We start from the raw sequence: 18,990 nt of genomic DNA on the forward strand, positions 1-18,990 counted from the left end.
TATGTCCACACATAGAAAATACATCCATACACAAGCAGGCTGTATACAGCCTTCCTTTTTAATCTCAAGAGATCATTTATGTGTTTCTTTCCCCCTGCAGCTATCTTCCACTGAAGTGTCAGGCTGTTTCTTCCTGCAGAGTGCAGACAGCTCTGACTGTATGTAATTCCTCAGTATGTGAAAGCCCAGCCAGCTCAAAGGAGGATTTATCCAGCTTGTAAAAGATAATAGAGCAGAGAGAAGCTGCACTAATCTAAATAACACACAGGCAGTGTGCAGAGAGGGGCCTGGAGGGGGGAGATGCATCACAGAACCACAACACTGAAGAACTTGGCAGCCTTCCAGACACAGGCTGACAAGTCTGACAAGAGAGAGATAAGTTGATTTATTACAGAGATGGTGATAGTAGAACATGCTGCAGTAAGCCAGAGCACATTAGAATAGATTTTGGAACTTGTAGGATGGAAGAAAACCGGATGAAATTTTTGTTACGGAGTCTCTTTAAAGAATAATTAGATTTTGAGTTTCTGATCTAGGACACAGAGTTAAAATACTGCGTTTCAGACTACAGGTTTGCAGAAGGAGAAGCCTCTCTATACGGTCTCTTGCACTGTATTATTTTTGTACAACTGAATAAAAACTTTAGAATATAGAACAAGGATAATGCACACCTTAACTTAGGGAGAGGATTCTTTAGTTGGCAAACTTTAGTTCCTCTGCAAGGTTCCTGTAGAGGCACTTTATATGCATTTTAACATAACATTAATCTAAAATAACTGTGCAAGAAAACATAAAAATAAAAAAAACACATATTGACAAAATATAAAAAAGGGAAATATGGCTTCATTAAGGCTCAGTTCCCATTGGAGCAAATGTATAACGCTGCACAGTCGCCTCGTCCGTCGATATACTCCTCTGCCCCCCTCTTCCACTGCTACTGACCCCTCAGTCTCACAGCTCACCGACCAGAGGCTGGCAGGAGCAAGGGGCTTCAATTAGGATTACAATACACCGATTCTCCCTGGCAACAAGGAGAATTTTCAGTGGTCAACCATGAGCCAATGGGGGACACGGGACTGGAGCAAGGCACACAGACGAGGTAAAAAAAAAAAAAAAAAAAAGTGGGTTACATACCGTATATATTGGGTCACTATTTTGAAGCAGTTTTTTTTTTTTGGGGGGGGGGGGGGAATGTTAGCACCCCCTTTAAAAGAGACAGCGGGTTCCCAGTTCCTGAAAACACACGCAACTCTCACCTGGACACGTGCGCAGCGTACTTCTTGTGCAGGCGGCGGATGGGGCTGGGGGCGGCTTTCTGCAGCAACTCTACAGCGATGTCTGGTGAGAAAACAAAGGAAAAACATGAATGCGATTCTGGCACTACCTTACATAAAATGAGACCATTTAGTTATGAAATCGATATCTATGTCTATAGTTTCTTGGCTTTGTTGTGAGCAAACCATGCTGCATTTTGTCAAGGAGCAAGGAACAATATGCAACCCCAGTACTGAACACCACAAAAATCTATCAATCAACATGATGACTCAATATAAACAATTATATAGTGCTGACATCTTCTGAAGCACTGTACAGAGTCATGTCACTGTCTGTCCTCAGAGGAGCTCACAATATAATCTAAATATACCATAGCCATTGCCTAATGTCCTGCCATATTATTATTACGTATTTATATAGCAGTGTTCTCCCAGGATCTTTTTGCCGGGTGCTCCACCCGGCTAGTTTTGGTGAGCACCTGGCTGTCATCGGCTTACCTCGTCCTGGAGCACAGAAACACTGGCCCTGCATTCTGTCATCTTGCCCCACCCAGCTACTTTTTCATGCCAGCCGGCTGGAAAAAAAATTCTGGGGAGAACACTGTATAGCACTGACATCTTCTGCAGCACTGTACAGAGTACATAGCCATGTCACTGACTGTCCTCAGAGGAGCTCACAATCTAACCACTACCATAGTCATAGTATAATGCAGGGCTGTGGAGTCAATCCAAAAATCCACCGACTCCGACTCCTCAGTTTAGGATTCCACCGACTCCGACTCCACGACTCCGACTCCTCTAATTTGCATATTACAATTTTGTTGATTAAAAGTATGTAACATGAAATTCGTCTCTTAACTGCCAACGCTTAGGAATTTTACAAGACAACTGAAGTGAGAAGGATATGTAGACTACTATATTTATTCCCTTTGGACTAAAACTAGTCCTTGGTAAGAGTACTTGTAAAAGGTACAAACCGAAACAAAGAACATCTATCAGGCCCTAGGCAATGTAACTGTGGGTACATGTAAGAATGATGTGCAGGTACTCTGCAGGGGAATGAGGAGATTGTAAACAGACAACACCTCTGTGTTCAATGTGCACAGCATTCTCAGTGGATTCCCTGCAGCTCTGTGGGGAGTGCATATGTAGAGTATAGTACTACTGTGTAACAAAGTAAACCTGAGACAGATGAAATTAAAGTTTTATACATACCTGGGGCTTCCTCCAGCCGCCTTCAGGATAATCAGTCCCTCGTTGTCCTCCTCCACCACCTGGATCTTCTGCTAGGAGTCCAGGTACTTGAGCCAGTCAGGCGTAGTGCGCATGCACACACTCCGCCGCCAGGAGCATACTACACCTGTGCAGCACTATTGCGCAGGTGCAGAATCTTCCTGGCTGTGGGAGCGGCATGCGGCTGGACAGCGCTGACTGGCTAAATTTCCAGGACTCATAGCAGAAGATTCGGGTGGTGGAGGACAGTGAGGGACTGATTAGCCTGAAGGGGGCTGGAGGAAGCCCCAGGTATGTATAAAACTTTACTTTTCATCCGTCTCAGTTACCCTTTAATTTGTAGTCACCAAACCAAATTTTAATAACATATCAAATTATTTGATTTCATCAGCAAAGGGAGTGCATACATTTGCATAAACCAGCATCAATGCAGAATTATTTCCATCTCGTTGACCATCTCTATTAGTGACACAGCTACACATCAGGCTTTATTCTTACAGCATAGATGTTATTTAGTGTACATATAAGAGATTCCTGTGTACACATCATATATACAGTCAATCAGATATGTATATCTGACCTTAAAAATACGGGGACTGCTTTATTAAAGTAGCACAAGTAACTAATTTTGATTGGTTTATTTCATTTTTGTGGACAAAGCACAGCTATTACTGTATATATACATTATTTTTAATGACTATAATCTGAGAAATAGAACATTTTATCATATTTTCTATTTTAATTACAGTTACAAATTCATTAGGAGTCGGAGCATTTTTTCCCGACTCCGACTCCAGGCACCCAAAATTGCCCGACTCCACGACTCCGACTCCACAGCCCTGGTATAATGTGCTACCATATTATTATTACTAGTGACCTTAGCCCGTTTAAAAAACTGGGCTAGGTCTGTCTACGCACCCGCCCGTTGCGCACACACACGCCGCACACCCGGCCGCCCGCTCACACACCCGCCTGGCTCCCTGGCCCAGTCCCTGTCGTCCTGCCTGTGTGAGGTTGGGTCCGTGCTGCGCACATGCGCAGCAGCAAAAACCACGGACCCAGCTACACAAAGACAACTGTCCCTGCCCTGCAGGGACAGTTGCCCATTATAATATAGCATTATATATTTATGTAAAATTGGCATCTTCTGCAGTACTTTACAGAGTACACAGTCATGTCACTGACTGTCCTCAGAGGATCTTGCAATCTAATCCTTGCTATAGCCATATGTTCATCATAGTCTAGGGACAATTTAGGAAGAAACCAATTAACTTATCTGTATGTTTTTGGGATGTGGGGTGAGGTGGAGTGCCCAGAGGTAACCCAATGAAGACATGGGGAAAACATACAAACTCCATGCAGATACTGCACCCCTATGCTGCTCACAGTTACAGACTCATGCGGTTTAGGCAACAGCCGCATCGGGCTGCTCTCACCTCTCCTTGCTCACTCTGTGACACTCCTCGTATGCCTCTTAGCTTGCACTACCTTCCCCACATAGCAACAGAAAGCGTCACTAGCCTAGCCATACGTCTGTACAGCCCCGGCCCTACACAGGAGCTTGACGATGGAGTCCTGATCTCTGCCGAACGACGGTCCTCATGTCTTCAGGGATGGCTGTACAGACAGTCAGCAGAAACATTCACAGAAATCTAACTTCTGTAGCTTTATTAAACCCCCAACCCAGCAAAACCTTACTGATGCCTTTTGCCCTAATGATCAGCTTGCACTCACCAGCCACAGGGCTAGACAGGTTCTCCATGGGGCACTCAGCTTCCCAGCCGTAGTACAGCCGTTTCCGGACTCTCTCGCTCAGCTGTGGGTGTCCTGGCAAAAACTGCAAGAGAAGAACACATCAATGCAAGTTACAGAGATGCACCTGTAGTAAGAAGAGGAAGTGTGGAAGGCAAAAGGAAACGGAAATATCAGTGACACCTCTTACAGGGAATCTGAAGTGAAAAAACTTATGAGATAAGGATTTGTATGCATAGCACAGCTAAGAAATAGAACTTTAGTAGTACAGATATGAGCGCCATTGTTTCCAGTACAGGAAGAGTTAAGAAACGTTAGTTATCTATGCAAAAGAGCTCCTCTAAACTCTCTGACCAAGCTTGGTCGACTACAGTGCTGTTTTCTGAAGCACTTATCTCAACCTGTCTCAGTTTCTTGTTTGTTTAAAGTGAATGTGTACCGCTTTAAAAATAAAAAAAAGTCAGATACTCACCTAAGGAGAGGGAAGGCTCGGTCCTAATGAGCCTTCCCTCTCCTCTCCCGGTGTCCGGTCCCGCGCAGGATCCTCCGTAGCAGTATTCTACCAGTTCAGTCAAATACTGCCACTTCCGCCGCCGAAGGGATGTTTCAGAAGCCTTCGGGAGCACTCGGGCTCCCGAAGACGGGCCTCTCCATACCACGCATACGCGAGCGCTCTCTATGATGCACTCACGCGTGCGTAGTATGGAGCGGCCCATCTTCGGAAGCCTGAGTGCTCCCGAAGTCCCTGCGGCGGCGGACGCAAATGGGGGAGCCAGCGCAGCACCGAGGGCACCGGGAGAGGAGGTCATTAGGACCGAGCCTTCCCTCTCCCTAGGTGAGTATCTCACTTTTTTATTTTTACAGCGGTACCCATTGGCTTTAAGGTTTTACTGCTGGAAAGTTTGTTTAAAGGGTCATTAGCTCTGCTCCAAAGTTTAAAATACAGAGCGTAGTTTGTAAACTGCAAATATGAGAGAATGATCTGATGTAAAAAAAAAAAAAAAAAAAAGCTATATAGCTGAAAATAAAAATGAGACTTTTTTTTCACTAATGTTCTATTAACTCTGGCCTAGTGCACACCAGAGCGGTTCTGCTGCGGTTTGCGATCCGGTTGGGTAATGTATTGCAATGGGCTGGTGCACACCAGAGCGGGAGGCGTTTTGCAGAAACGCATACTCCCGGGCTGCTGCAGATTTTGGATTGCGGATGCGTTTCTGCCTCAAGGTTAAATATAGGAAAACCGCAAACCGCTCTGAAAAACGGCACTTCAAAGCGGTTTGCCAGGCGTTTTTGTTACAGAAGCTGTTCAGTAACAGCTTTACTGTAACAATATATGAAATCTACTACACCAAAAACGCTTCACAAAACCGCAAAACGCTAGCTGAAACGCTACAGAAAAAGAAGAAAAAGCGTTTCAAAATCTACTAGCATTTTGCGGATCTGCTAGCGGTTTTTGGTGTGCACCAGGCCTATCCGTACTACACATACAATTCATTATATCATAATGTGCTACTCGCTTCAGTGTCACTTTAAAGGGAACCTAAAGTAACAGATATAAAGGCTGCCATATTTATTTCCTTTTAAGCAATACCAGTAGCTTAGGTGTCCTGCTGATCCTCTGCCTCTAATACTTGTAGCCATAGACCCTGAACATACTTGTAGCCATAGACCCTGAACAAGCATGCAGATCAGATGTTTCTGACTGAAGTCTGACTGGATTTTCCACATGCTTGTTTCAGATGTGGTATTCAGACGCTACTGCAGTCAGAGCAATCAGTAGGACAGCCAGGCAACTGGCATGGTTTAAAAAGGAAAAAAAAAAATAGTGATCTATGTTGTGATCTGTTAGTAATCTATGTTGGTCCAATAATGACTCATCTCTGTTTTTCTATTATAGTCTCCTTAGAGGGACACCCTTACAGGGATCGCTCCCAGAAAGATCTTTCCAGACTACAATAACTGAAAGTGTGGACATAGCTTTACGGTCCATACACACTATACAGAAGTTGCCGCAAACAACTGACATCCCAGAAAACTTTACTGGTGACAAAGACAGAAGATGAGTCTTTCCAACAATGTTGTCTAGTGTCTACACACTGATATTTAAAATGACCAACTCATTTATGTACTGCGCACACAAACGCAATTTACATAAAATGAGTGCTTTAACCTTTCGGGCCCGTTTCCACTACAAGTGTTGCGAATGCGGCTATCTAGCCGCATCGCATCACTTCCGCCGCCGGCATCACTTCCGAATCTCCCGATGCGGAAGTCTATGGAGGAGATGGGACGCGGCTGCAGGGGGATGCGGCCGTGCGAAAATCTGTAGCATGCTGCAGATTTTCGGATTGCTCCGCACCGCACAACATGCACGCAGTGGAAACTCTTCCACTGGCGTGCATGTATTTCAGCACACCTGTGGTGCAATGCGGCTATGTAGCCGCATTGCACCGCTCCTAGTGGAAACGGGCCCTAATAGAGGGATATGGATGTTTCCTTTTAAAAAATACAAGTTGCCTGGCAGTCCTGCTGATCTCTTTGGCTGCAGTAGTGGCTGAATCACACACCTGAAACAAGCATGCAGCTAATCCAGTCTGACTTCAGTCAGAGCACCTGATCTGCATGCTGGTTGAGGGGCTGTGGCTAAAAGTATTACAGACACAGAATCAGCAGGAGAATCAGGCAACGTATTATTTTAAAAGGAGAAATCCATATTCTTCTCAGTTTAGGTGCCCTGTAACCACTTCATATTATTAGATGGGATATCTTCATTCTGCAGGACTTCAGTACCTGCCCAGGGACGTAGATATTCATCTATTACTGTCAATGGCCGCCGCCCACAACTTCCACATACTTTCTTACCGCCGCCTGTAAGTGGGGAGATCAGTGAATGGGAATGCAGTTCTTATTCATTGATCTAAGTCCCCATGTCAATGATCGCCGGCATCAATGAGATGCCTGCAGTCATTGTAACAAAGTAAGTAACGCATACACGTGTTATTGCCTGTTCGCATACTAACAGTACACGTCCGGAAGAAAATGTGTGAGGACATCTTGCGGCCAAATAGTAAAATTACACCTACATACATATTTTTTTTTTGGAGGCTCAGTGAGTGACTGCGAGGGTACGGGACGGCTGCAGGGGGCTGGTAGAAGCCCCAAGCAACCAAAACTGATTTTTTTCTTCCTGGCTTAAGTGTCCCTTTAATGGTTAAGGTGTGTTCACATGCACTATGACTTTCACAGGTAGGAATTAGAACTCGGTCCCTCTGAGTTTGGTGTCTAATGCAATACAGAGGTGTCACTAGGCTACAGCCAAGCAACGCCTACTGTTGCTATGGGGTGTGGAGTGGTACATCAGAGTAGCTTCCGATGGGTGAGGCAAGGAGAGTAAAAATGCATTCTCACCATCGTAGGCGAGTTTCTATACTTAGAACAGCGTTGTAGATTCTATGTAGATGGGATTTCTTTTTCATGACTTTAAAGCTACCTTCAGACTTTTATCAAGGGCAGGCCAAATGTTATATTTATACATACACATATGCAGAGAGGGAAAAGTACGAACATACATGTAGTGCAAAGATAACACGTCTATTCTCCCTCCCTAAGTGCTGTAAAAAGATTTACAGTATATATTCATTATGTGGCCAAAGAGCATTTCCCAGGGGAGGCTTCATAATGTTTTACAGACTGAGAACTGTTTTATAGACGTATGTAGTGTATAAGCCTTAGGTGGCTGCAAGTGGCTCATTGGAAAAGCCGTGTGATCTCCTTTCACACCTATGCAAATTCATAATAAGGACCGGGGCACACACCTCTGTATTTATTCAAAATGATTTGATTGTACGTTGATTGGAAGCAGAGCTGTGGAGTCTGTACATAAATCCTCCGCCACACAATTTAAAGTGGAACTGGAAAAAAGGATTGAACTTTATCCCAATCAGTAGCTTTACCTTTTCTCTAATAGATCATCAGGGACGTCTGTATGGCTGATATTCTGGTAGAACCCCTCCCACAGTGTGCAGTCAGAACCTTAAAGGCTCATACACACAGACTATAGTCTTTGGAAAATGAAAGATCACAGACCAATCTTACCACCCTTCATGTAGTATGAGAGCCATACTCTACACAGTCTTTTCTATGGAGCTGAACTCCACATCAGAAAAAAAATCTTTGCAAGATGCTGCACACACAGATGCTGTACAGACACAAAAGATCAGTATCTGCAAAAGATCTGTTCCTGCCAAAAATCCATTCCTGCAAATTGCAATGATAGTCTATGGGATCTGCAGATCATCATACACACATGATTTAACTGACATTCATCTGCAGATCAAGCAATCATCTGCAGATCTGAAAATCCATCCTGGTGGATCTGATCTGCAGATGAATGTCAGTTAAATCATGTGTGTATGATGATCTGCAGATCCCATAGACTATCATTGCAATTTGCAGGAATGGATTTTTGGCAGGAACAGATCTTTTGCAGATACTGATCTTTTGTGTCTGTACAGCATCTGTGTGTGCAGCATCTTGCAAAGATTTCTGTCTGATGGGGAGTTCAGCTCCATAGAAAAGACTGTGTAGGTATGGCTCTCATACTACATGAAGGGTGGTAAGATTGGTCTGTGATCTTTCATTTTCCAAAGACTATGGTCTGATGTGTGTATGTGGCCTAAGTCATGACAGTTTTCTGTCTGAGAGCCTTGTTGCATTGTGGGAAATAATAGCTGTTTCCAAGTGCCAAATAACCAGTATCTCTCTCCCTCTGTGCATACATATATCTATAAAAAAAACAAACAACCTTTTAGCCTATCACATTGTAAGTGGGTGTGGTTATAGATAATATCAATTGATCCTGTCTGCTTTTCTTCATGTCTGCCAGTAGTAAAGATGCAGGCTGATTGTGGAACAAGCAATATAAACAAATCACATGGCCAATATCAATCATTTCCTGATCTCTCTTCTATTTTCCAACTTCTCACTTTGCAATGTATTCATTTATTCCCCCCCCCCCCTTTTTAGCTAAAAGGTGCTTATTAACTTCCAACTCACAACACCTACACATGCCAGATGGAACTTAGTGAAGGCAGCAGCACCAGACGAAAATCAAACATGTGTACAGGTGTCCCCTGAGATCATACAACGATCTACATCGCTGGCCTTTAACCAGCTGAGCGGTCTGGACGAGCTCAGCTCGTCCAACACCGCCAGCGGCTGCCGCTCAGGCCCTGCTGGGCCGATTTTAACGAAATAAAAAGCAGCACACGCAGCCGGCACTTTGCCAGCCGCGTGTGCTGCCTGATCGCCGCCGCTCTGCGGCGATTCGCCGCGAGCAGCGGCGAAAGAGGGCCCCCCTAGCCGCCTGAGCCCAGCGTAGCCGGAACAAAAAGTTCCGGCCAGCGCTAAGGGCTGGATCGGAGGCGGCTGACGTCAGGACGTCGGCTGACGTCGATGACGTCACTCCGCTCGTCGCTATGGCGACGATATAAGCGAAACAAGGAAGGCCGCTCATTGCGGCCTTCCTTGTTTATTCTGGGCGCCGGAGGCGATCGGAAGATCGCCTCCGGAGCGCCCTCTAGTGGGCTTTCATGCAGCCAACTTTCAGTTGGCTGCATGAAATAGTTTTTTTTTAATTTAAAAAAAACCCTCCCGCAGCCACCCTGGCGATTTAATCAGAACGCCAGGGTGGTTAAATAACATCGACCCGCAAGGCGCAAGCACACCATTCTCCTAACTCCTCCCCCCAAGCTGCCTCGTCACACACTGTCACTTTTCTCCCTTCACTGCAACAGACATGCATGTGTACAGCACTCGGCGCCCAAACTGTCATCTGATGGATCGAGGTACGATCCCTTTGGGGAGGCAACCACTGAATGTGTGTACCCACCTTCAGATTTCAATGGATGTCCTACGTTTGTTGAAAGAACACAAATACATTTCAACACTGCCAAAAAACAGCAATTGTAAAAATTATGTGATAATGGTGTCTGCTAGTGGGCAGTTCTCCTCTTGGGTACCTGTGCCAAACTGTCCAGTGCTAACAGGATTGTGGGAGTCTTTATTTTAGCTACAGTAACAAGCTTATCTTAAAATGCACATAAACTTCCTGCTTCAGATAAGATAAGAACACTATGACCAGAAGGTAGCCTGTTATCTAGGCGTTTGCTGTGAGAGGGACACTAAGCAGTAAAATAAGCAGTCAATTAAAAATAGAGAGAAAGAGTGAGAGAAGGGCAGAAGTGATATCACTTTTGGCATCACAGAGAAACAAATACCCTCCCTAAGATGGAAACCAGCAAAAGTAATCTTTTCTATTTTCATATCACATCTCTCTTAGATCCAGGGCTTTAGAGTCGGTACAAAAATCATCCAACTCCTATTCCGCCTTCTCAATACTCCCAACTCCTCAGTTAATGATTCCACCGACTGTCCCTGAACTAGCATGCAGATCAGGTGCTCTGATTCAGACTGGATTATCTGAATGCTTGTTTCAGGTGTGTGATTCAGCCACTAGTACAGCCAAAGAGATCAGCAGGACTGACAAGCAACTGGTATTGTTTAAAAGGAAATCCATATACTTATCAGTTAAAGAGAACCCGAGGCGAGGTTCTAACAATGAAATCCCCATACAGAGGCTGGGTCTGCCTAAAAAGCCCAGCCTCTGTTGCTATTTAGATTCCCCTAAGCCTCCCTGCGCTCAGCGAGACCCCCATAATTCACAGCCGCGCTGTGCAGCTGTGTTTACTTTTGTAACGTCAGTCTCCGCTCTCCTCCGCCTCCTGCAGAGCTCCGTCCCCGCCCCTTCCCTCCAATCAGCGTGGAGGGAAGGGACGTGGGCGGGGACCGGAGCAATGCAGGAGGCAGGGGAGAGCGGAGAATGGCATTACAAAGGTAAACTCAGCCACTGCTGACACGCTCAGTTGTCGGCAGCGCGGCTGTGAATAATGGGGTCTCGCTGAGCGGGGGGGGGGGGCTTAGGGGGAATCTAAATAGCAACAGAGGCTAGGCTCTATAAGCAGACCCAGCCTCTGTATGGGAATTTCATTGTTAGAACCTCGCCTCGGGTTCTCTTTAAAGAGACTCACAAAAAACCAGTTCCCCTGGGGGGTACTCACCTCAAGAGGGGGAAGCCTCTGGGTCCCAATGAGGCTTCCCCCTCCCCTGTAGCTGCAGGCAATCCAGCGCTGGCTCCCCCTAAGTTTCCGGCAACCCTGTCTTGACAAGCTACATTTATTTACCTTCCCTGGCTCCAGCAGGGTCTCTGTTGCGGCTCTCAGCACAGAGATAGGCAAAAATAGCCGATCTCCATCGGGTCTGCTCTACTATGCTGGCACGGGAGACTTGCGCCAGCGAGCGGAGAGCCGATACTGCGCCTGTGCTGGAGCCGGGAAGGTAAATATTTACATCCCCGCCGTCCTGAGCTTTTTCGCCGCCGCCGTGGGACACAGGAGGATGGGGAAAGCTTCGATAGGATCCGAAGACTTCCCCCACCCGAGGCGAGTACCCCCCAGGGGAGCTTCTCTTTGTGGTTCCCTATAAAGGAAACTGAACCGAGAGAGATATGGAGGCTGCCATATTTATTTCCTTTTAAGCAATGCCAGTTGTCTGGCCCTCCTGCTGGTCATCTGATCACTAATTACAATTTTTTTTTCTTACCCGGGGCTTCCTCCAGCCCCATAAGCATGGATGAGTCCCTCGCCATCCTCCTGTTGCCCTCTGTTCAGCGGTAATCAGCCCCAGTAACTGGCTCCAGTCAGGGTTTTCTACTTTGTAATTCATGATCTCTGGTACACTCTAATGCTGGGTACAGACAATGCAATTTCCCATGCGATTGACGGGAATCAGTCAATTATTCAAGTCCTGTCTGATCTGCTCCTGTTCGATAATGGGATTGATTTTCGAAAGTTATCACAGGAAAATCAATCCGGTTATCGATCGGGAGCAGTTGAGACATGCACACACTATGCAACTTCCTGTCAGATTACCTGATCATACGGGAAACTGCTTTGAATACCGAACATTAGGGCCCATTTCCACTAGTGCGGAAATCGGGCCGAACCCACAGTTTCCCCGCAGGCACATCGCGCAAGGAAATTCTGCTATAGGAGATAATGCTGCCACCGTCCAAATTGCTTGCCATAGCGATTCTACCAACATTGCAGCATTTTTCCATGCGAGTGGCAGGGAATCCCATAGCCGTTCATGGCACGGCTTACAAGATTCGGCTGCGTACTCGCTCAACAGGAAATGCTGCTGCGCATCTCATAGGCTGTGCGGCCGCTAGTGGAAACGGGCCCTTAAAGTACAATTGTAGCGAGAGGTATATTAAGGCTGCCATATTTATTTCCTTTTAAACAAAATTAGTTGCCTGGCAGCCCTGCTGATCTGTTTGGCTGCAGTAGAGTCAGAATACCACAAGAAGGGGGGGCGCAGTAATCATCGGCGTGACTAGGTGATGCGGCTTCTAGGGCCAGCTGAAATGACTGGGAAAATCGGGATCAGCAAGAGAGCCAGGCAACTGGTATTGCTTAAAAGGAAACAAATATGGCAGCATCCACATAACTCCCACTACAGTTGACCTTTATACCAGAGTTTCCCCAATTCTGTCCTCAAGGCCCACCAACAGTACACGCTTTGCAGGAAACCGCAAACATTCACAGGTGGGGTGATAAGTGTTGCAGCAGAGCTGATTAACTACCTCTGTGGCTTTATACAAAACATGCAGTGTTGGTGGGCCTTGTGGACAGGGTTGGGGAACACTGCTTTATACAAAAAAAAAAAAAAAAAAAAAAAAAAAAAAAAACACACAAAAAAAAAAGTTACAAAAAAAATATATAAAAATCAGCAGTCAGTTGCAAGGGGAGAGAGGAAAGGGTACACTCCCACAAATGTTTTGTAACCTAAATTGAGATGGAGGTAAAAGTTTGGGATACCAAAAACAGAACATACATTTAGTCTTTTTTTAACTAAACATACAGATAACTGTGCTTGGCTTATATACTGGGGTGGAAGGCAAATAAGAAACGTGTGTTGTCCTCTCCATACACAGGACATGGAAGCTGGTGTATTGTAGAGGGATGGGCCTTCTATCCAGGAGGAGAATATTCCTGTAGCCAGAGGCCAGCTAATTCCCTCTGACACACCTGTCACCATGACAGCCAGGTCACAGGTTGCCAGGGGCAACAAGTACTTCTTTTCCTGTTACCTGTGTGTCGGGAGACCCCGTGGCCTCAGACTGACAGCCACCCCGCCCACACCACACTGTATAGAAAGTACAGGAGGAGAGTCGCCCGCGTGTCACCGCTATACACGGGCCGCACTGCACACTCACCGGGAAGTCCATGAAGGGCGGAGGGGGACCCCTGCCGGGCATCCTGCGCGCCATGGCGGGACACAGCGGGAGGAGAGACAGGGCGGCGGGAGACAAGGCCGCTGCTGACTGTAAACTTCCGGGAGCAGAGGAGAGGACCGGAACAATGATGTCAGTACGCCACGCCCACCGTTAGTATCACATCAAGTAAAATAGCAGCAGCTCCACAGGGAGTACTTCCTGCGACTGCGCATGCGCAACCCAGCTCAGCAGCTCTACTGAGGCACAGCCTGGCACCAAAACACCCAAATCCCAAAGTTTTATTGCCAGGACCAAAATACAGGTCCTTCTAAAAAAAACTTAGCATATTGTGATAAAGTTCATTATTTTCTGTAATGTAATAAACAATAGACTTTCATAAATTTCATATATTTTAGATTCATTACACACAACTGAAGTAGTTCAAGCCTTTTATTGTTTTAATATTGATGATTTTGGCATACAGCTCATGAAAACCCCAAATTCCTATCTCAAAAAATTAGCATATCATAAAAAGGTTCTCTAAACGAGCTATTAACCTAATCATCTGAATCAACTAATTAACTCTAAACACCTGCAAAAGATTCCTGAGGCTTTTAAAAACTCCCAGCCTGGTTCATTACTCAAAACCGCAATCATGGGTAAGACTGCCGACCTGACTGCTGTCCAGAAGGCCATCATTGACACCCTCAAGCAAGAGGGTAAGACACAGAAAGAAATTTCTGAACGAATAGGCTGTTCTCAGAGTGCTGTATCAAGGCACCTCAGTGGGAAGTCTGTGGGAAGGAAAAAGTGTGGCAGAAAACGCTGCACAATGAGAAGAGGTGACCGGACCCTGAGGAAGATTGTGGAGAAGGACCGATTCCAGACCTTGGGGGACGTGCGGAAGCAGTGGACTGAGTCTGGAGTAGAAACATCCAGAGCCACCGTGTACAGGCGTGTGCAGGAAATGGGCTACAGGTGCCGCATTCCCCAGGTCAAGCCACTTTTGAACCAGAAACAGCAGCAGAAGCGCCTGACCTGGGCTACAGAGAAGCAGCACTGGACTGTTGCTCAGTGGTCCAAAGTACTTTTTTCAGATGAAAGCAACTTTTACATGTCATTCGGAAATCAAGGTGCCAGAGTCTGGAGGAAGACTGGGGAGAGGGAAATGCTAAAATGCCTGAAGTCCAGTGTCAAGTACCCACAGTCAGTGATGGTCTGGGATGCCATGTCAGCTGCTGGTGTTGGTCCACTGTGTTTTATCAAGGACAGGGTCAATGCAGCTAGCTATCAGGAGATTTTGGAGCACTTCATGCTTCCTTCTGCTGGAAAGCTTTATGGAGATGAAGATTTTATTTTTCAGCACGACCTGGCACCTGCTCACAGTGCCAAAACCACTGGTAAATGGTTTACTGACCATGGTATTACTGTGCTCAATTGGCCTGCCAACTCTCCTGACCTGAACCCCATAGAGAATCTGTGGGATATTGTGAAGAGAAATTTGAGAGAAGCAAGACCCAACACTCTGGATGAGCTTAAGGCCGCTATCGAAGCATCCTGGGCCTCCATAACACCTGAGCAGTGCCACAGGCTGATTGCCTCCATGCAACGCCGCATTGAAGCAGTCGTTTCTGCAAAAGGATTCCCGACCAAGTATTGAGTGCATAACTGAACATAATCATTTATTTGACTCTTTTTGTTTTAAAAACACTTTTCTTTTATTGGTCGGATGAAATATGCTATTTTTTTGAGATAGGAATTTGGGGTTTTCATGAGCTGTATGCCAAAATCATCAATATTAAAACAATAAAAGCCTTGAACAACTTCAGTTGTGTGTAATGAATCTAAAATATATAGAAGTCTAATGTTTATCAGTACATTACAGAAAATAATGAACTTTATCACAATATGCTAATTTTTTTAGAAGGACCTGTACATCTAGCATTGCCAAAGCATTAGCATGTGAGGGGGTGGTTCCGGGATTAAGAGAAGGGGATATAGGACAGTGGTTCTCAACCTTTCTGGGTAAGGACGCCCTTGAAGGCTTTGAAAGTTTTTCAAGACGCTCCTCTGAAAGAAACACTACCACTACCAAAAATTCTGCCATGACCCTTATTAGGCAGCCCCACAAGTAGCTAATGATGCTTATTCGCATACCAAGTCAATGACTGCAACCCCACTCCTTCAAATAGTTTGTGACTACCATCAGTGGCGTAGCAATAGGGGTTGCAGAGGTCTCAACTGCACTGGGGCCGTTGGGCTAGAGGGGCCCCATAGGGCCATCCCTCAACTCCAGTATTAGTTCTTTATTGGTCCTGTGCTGGTAATAATCGCTTTCTATAGATGCTTTGAATGATAATAATCATTAACGAGCTGTTTCCCCTCCCCTTCTGGCACCTCTGACACTGTGGTTGTCTTTGGCAGTATCAGTTAAGTATAGAGTGCTTGAAAGGGCCCCATGTAAAACTCGCACCGGGGCTCTTAGCTACGCCACTGACTACCATGTTAGGCAGCATTAGCCCCTCCAAATAGTTATTGACTCCCCATAAGGCACCACCCCTCCAAATAATCAGACCCCCACCCCCATTAGGCAGCAGCCCCAACTCTAGGTAGTCAGTGAGACAGCATTTCCCCATGATGCAACACCCCCCTTGGATGAACATGACAAGGATAAATACAACTCCCAACTTTTTGAGATAAGAAAGAGGGACTCTTAACACCCCTGCCACACCCACGACACAACCCTAGTCACACATACCATAAAGATTTCAAAATAAAATAGGTTTTATAATTAAAACACACAGGTCCTTTCAATCCTGGTTCATTTCCTTCATATTGACATTTGAAAATAAGAAATATATCAATTTAATGGATATGAATAAAGTTTAGAGTCAATTAAACCCATTTTTTCAGTAGAAAAATGCATATATTTACATAGAGATCAGTCTTAAAAGAGGGATAAATTAAGAAAACAAAGGGACTCAGTTTCCAAAGAGAGACTGTCCCTCCAAAAGAGGGACAGTTGGGAGTTATAAAGAGTCAATCTTGTAGAGCACATAGACATTTCCCCACATGGGAACTGCAGTTATTAACACCCCCTTTAATTGTACAGCATCATCTCGGCAGTCAGCACCCATTCCAGATTTAAAGGACAACTGAAGAGAGAGGTATATGGAGGCTGCCATGTTTATTTTCTTACCAGTTGCCTGGCAGTCCTGCTGATCCTCTGCCTCTAATACTATTAGCCATAGCTCCTGAACAAGCATGCAGCAGATCAGGTGTTTCAGACTTTAAAGTCAGATCTGACAAGACTAGCTGCATGCTTGTTTCTGGTGTTATTCAGATACTATTGCAGAGAAATAGACCAGCAGGGCTGCCAGGTAACTGGTATTGATTAAAAGGAAATAAGTATGGCAGCCTCCGTATACCTCTTACTTCAGTTCCCCTTTAAGTGACCCCCATTACCTGGACAACATTTCCTTGTCTATCCAGGTCGAGCTGCACTGATCCGTCGCTCTACCCAGTTTTCTCTGATGTCCAACTTCAACCACAGCTACTGGGACTGAAGGTTAACTGGCGGGTAATGCAGCCGCATTGTATATATCAATGTGTGGTTGTGTTACCTGATGGCAACGCACAAAGGATGGGGACAAACACAAAGACACCCCTGGTGCTTAAGGTGTACCAGGGTGCCGCAGCACCCAGTTTTAAGAACCCCTGATATAAGTGGTTGGGGTATACAGTCCTTGATGGGGTAGAGTATATAAGGGATAGTATAGGGGGTTGGGATATATAGTCCGTAGGTGTGAGGAGGGTATTGGGGCCTGTATAAGGGGTATACGGTCCGTGGGGTATTATGTTCCTCTCAGTTGGTGGCAGGTTGTGACATATCGGGCAGCTATTTGCACAGTTGTTTCTTCTTCCCCCAGTAGGATGAAGAGTTTCCTCTACTCATCTGTGGAGATGAAATGTGGGCAGAGGCACTCTAAAAGTGGGCAGTCCTCACAGGTGCGTATTTGCTGCAATGTAGCAGGAAGTGGGCCTCATCCTCCAGTACCTCCTACTGAAGGACAGCCAGGCACCCCAATGAGGGAAAGCCTGGCACCCCCACTGAAGGACTGAGGTTTTATCAAGTGTGGTGGAAGTGCTTGTCACTCAGAACACTTTTGAAGATTGAGAATGAAAGATAGTGATTACCCAGAGACTTATATGAACTTTTTAATCTGAATTTTGTGGATTTGCTTAACAGTTGTGTAGTGCCACCTTCTAATACTGTGTGCATATGTTTGGCTTCAAGGAGGTGCTCCAACTTGCATTGTAGAGTGTAGGGGTTCATTTTTGAAGCAATTACTGAGCAGTGCTAGCCTTCTAATTTTATGAGTATTTACTGCTTTGCCCTGGCATTATGTGTTTACACAGCCTATCACAACTTTACTGATATTACTAAGGGCTATATACTGTATATACTCACATATAAGCATAATTCAGCGCAAAAAAATGTGCTGAAAAGTTACCCCCTCCTCGGCTTATATGTGAGAGTCAGTGGAGCAGAACGGATGGTGGAGCAGGTTTTGTTACTGGCATTGGAGTGTAAGGATCTTGCACTAGTAATCCTGCTCATGCCATCTGGCTCCCTGCTGTGTTCGCGCCCCCCATACCATGGTGTGCAGAGTGTGCTGCTCAAGACTACCTGTGTCCCCCGGCACGTGGAGCAGTTCATGCCAGCAATGTTTCAGCAGTGCAATGATCAGTAATTTTTCTTGAGTGATGTCTTAAAACACAGCTTTATCCTCCTTGGGCCCATCTGGATATGGGGAGGGGGCTGACCTGTACTGGTGGCACATCTGGCTTCCGGGGAGGGGGCTTATACTTGAGTCAATCACTTTTTCCTGTTTTCTTAGGGAAAAGTGGGTACATCGGCTTATATGCGAGTATATATGGGTATGTTTTGCATCCTGAAGTATGGAGTACAGTGGTGATGTACATGTGCATAGCATCCTACCGCTGTGACCTGTAGAGTGCAGCATACAGTCCAAAGCCTTTACACATGCAAGGCACGTGCCACCATTGTTTCGTTAAGACAGTCAGTGTGAAAGGCCCCATTGAATTATAATTTTGTTTCAATGCGGTTATATTTTGCATTGTGCTGCGATGCACATAAACCCTGATGGAGTAAGTTGAGGTAAATTTGCCGTATGCAGGGAGTGCACGGCAGTTTTAGAGTTACTAGCACAGGGGGAGCACTGGCTGTTAACCCTTGTTGCCATGTGCATTACCACAGTAACACATGTTGCTATGGTAATGTGCATTAAAGGGAACCTTAACCGAGTGGAAAAAAAAGTTTCAGTTACCCGGGGCTTCCACCAGCCCCCCCCGCAGACGTCCTGTGCCCACGTC

General features: G+C 45.7%; 1 protein-coding gene across 2 annotated transcripts in view; it reads right to left on the reverse strand.

The window, feature by feature from the left end:
• CNPPD1 (cyclin Pas1/PHO80 domain containing 1) overlaps nt 1–13,750 on the reverse strand; it is a 32,945-nt gene extending 19,195 nt beyond the window's left edge. Inside the window, exons 1-3 of one of the 2 annotated variants that reach the window (XM_068247103.1) lie at nt 13,594–13,750; nt 4,242–4,344; nt 1,257–1,338 (exon numbers count right to left, since the gene is read on the reverse strand). In XM_068247103.1, coding sequence (XP_068103204.1) covers nt 1,257–1,338; nt 4,242–4,344; nt 13,594–13,647 — 239 coding nt within the window. In that variant the 5' untranslated portion in view covers nt 13,648–13,750. Of the gene's footprint in view, nt 1–1,256; nt 1,339–4,241; nt 4,345–13,238; nt 13,420–13,593 lie in introns of those variants that run through there. The other variant, XM_068247102.1, reaches the window with a different exon arrangement.
• Between the last annotated feature and the right edge of the window lie 5,240 nt (nt 13,751–18,990).

This window comes from Hyperolius riggenbachi, chromosome 7 (assembly GCF_040937935.1).
Source record: "Hyperolius riggenbachi isolate aHypRig1 chromosome 7, aHypRig1.pri, whole genome shotgun sequence".
NCBI lineage: Eukaryota > Metazoa > Chordata > Amphibia > Anura > Hyperoliidae > Hyperolius > Hyperolius riggenbachi.